This window comes from Muntiacus reevesi, chromosome 2 (genome assembly GCF_963930625.1).
Source record: "Muntiacus reevesi chromosome 2, mMunRee1.1, whole genome shotgun sequence".
In the NCBI taxonomy this organism is placed as follows: Eukaryota; Metazoa; Chordata; class Mammalia; order Artiodactyla; family Cervidae; genus Muntiacus; species Muntiacus reevesi.
The window spans coordinates 17,403,515-17,413,260 of record NC_089250.1 but is presented as its reverse complement, the minus strand read 5'-3'; the positions used below and the strand labels follow the sequence as shown (position 1 = coordinate 17,413,260).

General features: G+C 36.4%; 1 protein-coding gene across 5 annotated transcripts in view; it reads left to right on the top strand.

Moving 5' to 3' along the window:
- LOC136159145 (ankyrin repeat domain-containing protein 26-like) overlaps positions 1-9,746 on the top strand; it is a 66,239-nt gene that overhangs the window by 38,670 nt on the left and 17,823 nt on the right. For 3 of the 5 annotated variants that reach the window (XR_010661420.1, XM_065920999.1, XM_065921000.1), the window contains exons 21-25: positions 618-821; positions 1,522-1,705; positions 2,335-2,493; positions 5,264-6,220; positions 7,798-7,950. Coding sequence is in view for 4 of the 5 variants with exons in the window: in XM_065920999.1 (XP_065777071.1) it covers positions 618-821; positions 1,522-1,705; positions 2,335-2,493; positions 5,264-6,220; positions 7,798-7,950 (1,657 nt within the window). In the remaining variant the exon portion in view is untranslated. The remainder of the gene's footprint in view (positions 1-617; positions 822-1,521; positions 1,706-2,334; positions 2,494-5,263; positions 6,221-7,797; positions 7,951-9,746) is intronic. The other 2 variants (XM_065921002.1, XM_065921001.1) reach the window with 1 other exon arrangement.

Here is a 9,746-nt window from a genome sequence, read left to right as displayed (position 1 = left end):
TGCTTTTTAATAATTCCCTGAAGGCAAGTGAGCAGGGTGTTCCTTAGGCTAACCTCATGTGTTTCCGGGATCATTGTCTTTCATTCCCTGAAATCCTTTGTCATGAAAATCATTGTTTAATGTATTTTGTCGGTGTTGTTTTTGCTTGCTCCACTCAGGAAGGTAAATCGGTAGCTGTTCACTCTGTGTTGGTTAGAAGCATACGGCAGCTGGAGACTGTTCATAGGATTCTTCTTCCTACTCTGCTTAGTACTTCCTGCTCATCCTTCATTTCTCAGTGTGACATCTGTTCCCCAGGGAAATCTTTCCTGGACCTAGTGTAGGTCAAGTTCTGTTATTGTGATCATAGAACTCTCTTTTCTTAGAGTTTCTGTCTGAGGTCATAATTATTTTATTTCTCTTTCTCTTCTGCTAGACTTCAAGCTAAATAAGAGCCAGGGGCATCTATTTTATCTGCAGAGCTTAGAATAATATCTTCCACATTATAGACACTTAATATTTGTTCAATATGTGGGTACATGAACATGAAAGGTAGAGTCCTTTATACTCAAAAATGACTCACATAAAAATTTTTTTTAATTTTATTTTTGTTTTCTTCATCATGCAGATTCTGTTAGCTTGTTGAAAATCCGGGATACAATTCTTTCGTATGAAAGATTAGTAGAACTTAAAAAAAGCCACTGTGAACTGCTTAGAGGAAAGATTAAAAAAATGGAAAGTAAGGTTAGTGGGCTACAGAAAGAGCTGTCAGAAACAAAAGAAGTGAAATCACAGTTAGAGCATCAGAAAGTGGAGTGGGAACGAGAGCTCGGCAGTTTGAGGTACTGTACATCTTGGTTTTAAAGACATATTTGAACTGTTGCTTTAATACTGTAGGGACATTGATGTGTTATAATTACTAATTTACCCTCTGGAATTTTACAGGGGAGAAAACGTCATTAGTATTGTGGAGTGTGATTTTCTTGGAAATAATATAGCAAGTTCTTAACAGTGAATGCTCCTAATAACTTAATGTATATTTTTCCAAATCATCATTTTCATGACCATACGGAAGTCCACCATAATGGAAACCTTATTAATCATTTAGAAAATTGACTTTCAGTTGTTTTTCACTTTTTTATATTATATTTAATACTACAAGAAATGTCTTTTCTATAAATTCATTTCTACTTTTCTAATTATTTTGAATATATTTTCTTTAATAATATTGTATTATTTGGTCAAAGTATGAGAACTTAAAAAAGATCTTTGGTCTATATTTCTAAACTATTCTTAAATAAGTTTATATTGCTTTACATTCCCACGCACAGATGTATAGAGTAGTCATTTTTCTCGACAAAAAAAAAAAATTTATGCATTTTAATTCTTAACCCTCTGCATGAACACAGTGAGAATTATTAAGTGCTCTTCATTGTATTTTACCCCATTTTACTATTTTAAACATTATGTAGAGGAAATGAAAGTTATTGTAGCAGTGAATAATCTCATGATTTTCTAAGAAGAGCTGTATAAATTTTACAGGTTCACCTTAAAGCAAGAAGAAGAGCAGAGAAGAAATGCTGTTATGTTGTATGAAAAAATTAGGGAGCAGTTAAGAAGAAAAGAAGACCAATATAGTAAAGAAGTTGAAATGAAACAGCAACTTGAACTCACTGTCAGAGCACTAGAAATGGAACTGAAGACTGTAAGAAATGATCTGCATCAGGTAGACCAATCTTTGGTGAAATTTTCAAATTTCTGACACTATTTCATCAATATTATTTATAGTGTCCCTTTAACATGTATTATTTAGGTTTAGAACAAAATTGTTATCTTAAGTATTAACTATGACATTTAGAGCTTAAGTTATTAATTTCTTGACATTCTTGGCTTCTAATTAGATGCTCTGTGTCTGTTTTCTGAGTGGAGGAATGGAGATAAGTCAAGCTTACTCATTAACATAATTGTTGGCATTTTTAATTCCTTAGACAAAGTAGTATTCTTTTTTTTTTTTCTTCCCCTACCTGGTAGGCCCCGCCCCTCTAAAGTAGTATTCTTAATTCAAATCCATGTATTAATTTTGGCTTTTTTATGTTAAAATACAGGCTAAGTTGCTTGAAACTGAAGGAACTAGTTAAGTGCTTTGTAAAGAAATTTTCCTTCACAATACTATGTCTACATATGTTTTTGCTCTGTGATAAATTTAGCAGGCATTTAAATGAAGATCTGAGTTACTCATGTGGGAATAAAAATCCTTGTGCTTAAAAAGGCTACTTCCTTTAAACAGTTTTTTAAATTTTCAATTCTCGTAATCTTTTAACTTTTCTTTCTTTTTTTAATGGTATGGGCCCAAAGCTTCATATAATGTCTCTCCAGGTTATAGAAGAGCGAAATGACACTCAGAAGCAGCTTACTCGAGAACGGAATGCCAGAATCTTACAGGATGGAGTTCTGGCGAATCACCTTGCCAAACAAAAGGAGATAGAAATGGCTAATAAGGAAATGAACTCTGAGGTATTTTCTGTAGTCATTTTCAAATATATGTGCATGTATCTGTGTATGTATATATTTTAAAAACCAACACTATATATCATAGAAAGGGTAGAGGATTTTGAAAGCCTGTCTGTTGGATAAAGTAATATTTGTAATTCAGATCCGTTTGTCTGCTGCAGACAGGCAGTGACAAATATTTTCCATAGGAATTGATCTCAAAGTTTTTGCGACTATCTTGGAAGAACCAGCACCCTGATTGCGCGTTAGGCCAGGTAGACCATATGTGCTCCTGCATCGATGGCGCTACCTAACCACGTCCCTCTGCTCTGGGGTGAGCGCGTCGGTCACCGCATGCCCATCCTCACCTCCAGTGTCTCAGTCAGAGCCCGCTCCTGGCTCCATTCTCATTTCTGTAACCAGTGTCCTGTCAACAGCCTTTTCACGTCATTTACAGCTTTTCAATTTGCAAAAACTAAACATCAGTTGTTAAAACATTTTTGAACACCTTAAAAAGTTGTTTCTTCAGAAGAAACTTATGAAAGTCTCCCCTACCCCTCTAAAGAAAACAAACTTTTGCTGCTAACAATAGATATTCTGGTTGTTGATAGCCATGTAATTTCCTCGAAAGATCATTAGGTTAGTTTATCACTTCCCCTGGTGGTAGGGAGGAAACTGTAGGCAGTTCAGAGACCATACTTTGGATGTCATTCTTCTACTTGTGAGAAAATGAGCACTCTGCTCTGTGATTATCCCGTTTAAGTACAGGGAAGTTTTGAAAACAGTGATAGGTATGCCATAATATATATTAGTGATTATTATTGTGTTTTTCATTGTATTTCCCTCATCTTATTATTTTAAACATTATGAAGAGATAATGAAAGTTACTGCTGTAGCAAATAATCTCATGATTTTCTAAGAGCTGTCTACATTTTACCTTATTTACCTTTAGTGTGTGTACCATGAGTGAAATAAGAGGCTTATTTTGTATTTATATGTTTGCACTAGAGAAGTAACTGTGGTTTGATGTAAGAGGACTAGTAGAGTCAGAAGACCTGGCGAAAAGCCTGCAGCTTATATTTTTAACTTCTTCCTTTCCAGAATTATAGCTAATGAGTTAGTTGATGTTTGTAGAAGTGCTTAGTACAGTTATCAATAGATATAATTCTTGTAATTGACTATTAAAATGTTAGAATGGTAGCATAGTCTCAAAAAAGATTTTTTATGAAATTTAATCTGTTTAAATATATATAGAGCCAAGGCTTTTACTGTGGGGTAGCTGTATAGATTAGGTATCAGATGCAGTGTTTCTAAAGCTAGCACATAGTGTTGTTTATTGAATCATAGTTGATTTACAGTATTGTGTTAGTTTCAGGTATTCAGCACAGTGATTCAGCTATATATGTATATGTGTGTGTGTATATATATATATGTATGTATGTATGTATGTATATATATATATGCACATATATATAGGGCTTCCCTGCTGGCTCATACTGTAAAGAATCCGCCTGCAATACAGGAGACCTGGGTTTAATCCTTGGGTTGGGAAGGTCCCTGGAGAAGGAAATTACTACCCACTCCAGTATTCTTGCCTGGGGAATTCCATGCGCAGAGGAGTCTGATGGGCTACAGTCCATGGGGTTTACAAAGAGTCAGACACAACCGAGTGACTAATACACATGCATACTAACACACACACACATTCCTTTTCAGATTTTTCTTGTAGAATATTAAGTGTAGTTCCTTATGTTGATCGTTGTTGGTTATTTTATATATCAGTTCAGTTTCAGTTCAGTCATGTCTGACTCTTTGTGACCCCACGGACTGCAGCATGCCAGGCCTCCCTGTCCCTCACCAACTCCCAGAGTTTACTCAAACTCATGTCCATTGAGTTGGTGATGCCATCTAACCATCTCATCCTCTGTCGTCCCCTTCTCCTCCCGCCTTCAGTCTTTCCCAGCATCAGGGTCTTTTCAGGTGAGTCAGTTCTTCCCATCAGGTGGCCAAAATATTGGAGTTTCAGCTTTATCATGAGTCCTTCCAAGGAACATTCAGGACTGATTTCCTTTAGGATGGACTGGTTGGTTCTCCTTGCAGTCCAAGGGATTTTCAAGAGTCTTCTCCAACACTACAGTTCAAAGGCATCAATTCTTATATTTCATATATGCTAGTGTGTATATTTTAATCCCAACATCCTAATTTCTCCCTTCCCGTACCTCCCTTTCCCCTATAGTGACGGTAAGTTTGTTTTCTATGTCTGTGAAGCTCTTTCTGTTTTGTAAATAAGTTCATTTTTAGATTGCACATATAAGCAGTATGATATAATACTTGTCTTTGTCTGACTTAGTGTGATAATGTCTAGGTCCAACATCCCTGTTGCTACAAACAGCATTTCATTCTTTTTTGTGGCTCAGTAGTATTCCATTGTATAAATATACCACATCAGATGCAATTTTTAAGTGTAGTCAGATCTATACATCTTTTGTTTAAGCCTTCCCAAGTTTGTTGTAATTCAAAGAAAAGCCTTTCCAGTTCTGAGGTCCTTGAAAAGTCTCTGGGGTTTCTTTTTTGCTTTCACGAATTAGTTGTCTTCAATAAACTTTTTGAACTTTGGGCACTTCTGCTTGTATAAAGTCTAAGGTTTGTATCGAACCTTGTTTTTTCCATTTGGAGACATACTTGGTATAGTCTTTTCATTGTATAAACATAGAGGTTAGTCTTTCATTTCAGAGGAAGTCATGAAATGTCACTTTATTGAGTACTAGCTAAAAGTCTCCTTTGTTTCACTTAGATTTCAGATAGTTGTGAAGAAGCAAAAGATCTGTTGCACAAAAACCACATGCTGCATGATGAAATTGCCATGCTAAGACTGGAGATCGATGCAGTGAAAAATCAGAACCAAGAAAAGGAAAAGAAATATTTTGAGGACATTGAAATCGTAAAAGGAAAGAATGATGATCTTCAAAAGGCAATAAAACTGAATGAGGAAACGTTAACACAGACTATATTCCAGTATACAGGCCAGCTTAATGCTCTGACAGCTGAGAATACAATGCTAAACTCGAAGCTGGAGAACGAAAAAGAAAGCAAACAGAGACTGGAAACGGAAGTGGAATCCTACCGTTCTAGACTGGCTGCTGCCATACACGATTATGATCAATGTCAGACATCAAAAAGAGACCTGGAACTTGCCTTCCAGAGAGCAAGAGACGAGTGGTTACACTTGCAGGACAAAATGAATTTCGATGTGTCTAACCTGAAAGAGAACAATGAGATGCTTTCCCAGCAACTTTCTAGAGCGGAAAGTAAGTTCAATAACCTAGAAATTAAGCTGCATCACACGAGAGATGCTCTCAGAGAAAAGATTTTGATGTTAGAACGTGTCCAGAGAGACCTAAGCCAAGCAGAGTGTCAAAAGCAGGAAATTGAACACATGTATCAAAATGAACAAGGCAAAGTGAATAAATATATTGGAAAGCAGGAATCCTTAGAGGAGAGATTATCTCAACTCCAGAGTGAAAACATGTTGCTCCGACAGCAACTGGATGATTCACAAAATAAAGCCGACAGTAAAGAGAAGACGGTCATTAGCATCCAAGACCAGTTTCAGCAGATTGTGAGGAAACTTCAGGCTGAAAGTGAGAAACAAGGTCTGATGCTGGAGGAAAGAAACAAGGAGTTAATTAATGAATGTAATCATTTAAAAGAGAGAATGTATCAATATGAAAATGAAAAAGCAGAAAGAGAAGTGAGTATCCAGAAGAAATTCTCAGTCTTCCTGAAAGAAAGTTCAAAGTGATTCTTGATTCTGGCTAAATGTTGAATCTAGCTGAATTTAAAAAAATACACAGGCTGTGAATCTATGGTCTCTAAACCAGCCTAAAAGCACAACTTGTATCCAGCAAATAAAAATAGACCCAAGAAATGCTTTACTTTGAGTAGAGACATTGTATTGTGTATGAAATGTTAAGAGATTCAGTTCTAAATTATTAATATAGACAATGTTGTAATTTACTCTTTTACGATAATAATTTTAATGTTTATGTTGCCACATTTCAGTATCATGATGAAGTAGATAAATGAAATGCTCAAACCTAAAATGAATATTTCAAAATTAAGCTTTAGTTATATGGATTATCTTGACAGTCAATTCCAGGTTTCCCAGATGCTATATTTTATATATTGTACTTTGGCTTCAGTAGCTTGTCATAGCTTTTTGTCGTATTTGTTGGTATAATTTTAATTTTATTCATGTCAGTTTGAATTAATTTGGGAAAATTTCAGCCTTGAATTATTTATTCTTATGGCCTCTCAACTCTTGAAAGTCATCTATTTGTCATTGAATCATAATTTGGGACTTGAGTGGTGAGCTTTAGCCAAACTATTCCTGATTTAATCTTCCCACTGGTTTTTATGCTATTTACTTAGAACATTTTTACAATCAGTTTGCTCATAATTCTCATTTTAAGGATCAATTACTATCATTTGAATACAAGTTTGTCCTCTAAAAATGAAGGGTGGCAGGATTCGTGAGCAGCAGGAATGGAGTGAGTCAGGGAGAGGGCTGCAGTCTGGAGACGGGTGGAGGCCACATTATCGAGGCTCCTTGAAGGCCATGGGAGCAACCTCAGTTTTTGAATTTCATTTTTCTTTTATTTTGGAATATGGTTGATTTACAATTTTGGGTCAGTTTCAGAGGTACGGGAAATTGATTCAGTTGCACACATACCCATCTTTCCAGGTCCTCTCCCAGGCGGGCGATTGCAGAGCCCTGAGCAGAGCCCCCGGGCTCTACAGGAGGTCCTGGTGCTCAGCCCAGAGGTGGGGAGGAGGGATGAATTAGGAGTTTGGGATTAACATAGATATACTACTAGATATAAAATAGATAAGCCACAAGGGAATGGCCTCATTTTTCTTCTAAGGAATCTATTCGAAAGGTCTGAGCACTGGATTGAATTTGTGAAGATCTGTGAAGTTTATTGAAGCCTCTAATAAAGAAAGAGGAAATATGTTTCCACAGTGTGGAATTTTCCACCACTTGTCCTACCTACACACCCATTTCTTTCTGGACGTGAGGTGGTGAAGCTCTGCAGATTTACTGCAAGGGGCAGGGTGTGGACAGTGGGGCGGCATCCTTTGTCTGAGTAACGTAATATCAGGAAGGCTGGAGGGTGGCCCCTTCTGTGTCTGTAACCAGGAGGAAAAAGAAGGTGAGTTGCTGTCTGTGGTGATAATTTTCAAAGTCCATATGTTAGAGTTATCTATTATTAGCATAATGTAATAGTAAAATGATTTGATAAACTCAGTGACAGAGCATCTTCTTAGGCAGTTGTGAGACAACTTCAACAAGAACTGGCTGACACCCTCAAAAAGCAGTCCATGTCAGAGGCGTCACTGGAGGTCTTGTCACGTTATCGTGCCAACTTAGAAGTTGAGGCACAGGATTTAAAGAAGAAGTTATGTCAACTCACAAGTCAGGTATGTATGAAATTGAATCTATTGACTGTTTATATGTAGGATAAAGTGTTTTAGGACGCTTGTTTTCATGGACAGCTTTCTTTTGTATTTTCATTGCAAATAATTTACTACAATTTTATTATCTTTATAATGCACTCATGTCTAAAACTCGAATTTCATTCTGCCATTTGCATTATATATATTTTCCTTATATTATTTACCCTTAGGAAAGTTAAGAATTGTGCAGCATTCTTCACAGAAGTTGAGAGATTTTGTTTCTTTGACGCAATACTTTTTTTTAGTGATACCTGTATTACCATGATAAGGCAAGCCACGTGAAATCAGAGGATGTTTAATGGAATGTTTCAGGAAATTATCATTTCTCATCTTCACTTTTGTGAATGACTGTAGAGTTATATATGTATTTATTTCATGGATTTCAGAATAAATTGTGTGGAAAGGTTAATATACAAACTAGTTGAAGTTAGGCATTGCCTTGTTTTCATTTTAGACATATTATAAAAGCCTGGAGGTATTCAGATGGTATATAGTATGTACATCCAAAATAGAGAATTAAGAAGATTATCTAGATCCTGCCATTGGATTTTTTTTAAAGTTACTGAAATATAATTCATGTATCATAATCCACCTACTGAAAATGTGTAGTTCACTATCTCTTAGTGTAGAAAGGTGTCACCTGTGACCCATTTTAGAGCCTTTCCATCACCCCAGAAAGGAAACCCTGCATCCCTTAGCCACCACTCTGACCCCCAGGCAAACACCATTCTAATGTCTGTCTCTGTAGACATGCTCGTTGGCGGTATTTCATATCAATGGAATCACACAGTGCGTGCTCTTTTGTGGTTAGCTTTTCTCATTTGATGTAATGTTTTTGAGTTCCATCCATGTTGTAGCATGTATCAGTTGTATTTCTGTTAATCGTCAAACAATAAACAATGTGTGGTTAAGTTATTTATCTATTCACCAGTTGATGAAGCTTTGGGTTGTTTCCCCTTTGAGGCTATTGAAAATGCTGCTGGGAACACTGATATACAAGTTTCTGTGTGGACATGCTTTTGTTTTCCTGGGGTTGGATCTTATCCTCAGAGTTAACTGGCTAACTGCACCTTTTCTTGGCCTTTGCTCAGACTGTCCTTTTGGTCTTCACAGTTTTGTTTCCTCTTGCGTAGCCTTCCATTTATTCAGACCTGGTGCCCAGTCTCTTCTATCCAGGGAGCTTTCCTGACTGTCCAGTCCTCATTAGGCCTTTCCTCTTCAGCCTTTGTCATCTAGTCTGTGAAGAATATTTGAGCCCTTAATTTTATGTTGTCATTTTTTTCATGAGGGAGAATCTTGTCTAAATACACTTTGGTTTCACAGGGAATATTTATTGATATTCACAATACTTGTCTGCATAAATGGAAAATATTTTAGCTTAACAGTTGTTAGAACACAAGTACTTTAAACCATACCAATAATTTCTTCTTGGAGATACTGGTATAGTAAAACTTTTATTAAGAAACTAAATTCTATTAGGCTAATAGAATAGAATTATTGTTCAGTGAAATGCTCACTTTTTTGCCTGACTCTGGAAGAAAAATGTAAATTTTCCTTCCTTCATTATGCTTCCAGAAGTGGGATTTACAGAATTCTAGCCTTTCACCAACTGTGAGGTTCTGGGGTTGGCTTCTCTGATATCCATAGCTTGTAACCTTAATTTTCTCATCTGAGTACTTGCTAGACATTAACAGTTGCTGGGAGTGAATTGGTTCAGAACTTTGATTTAGCAATAGGGCAATATTTCCATGGCAGTGACT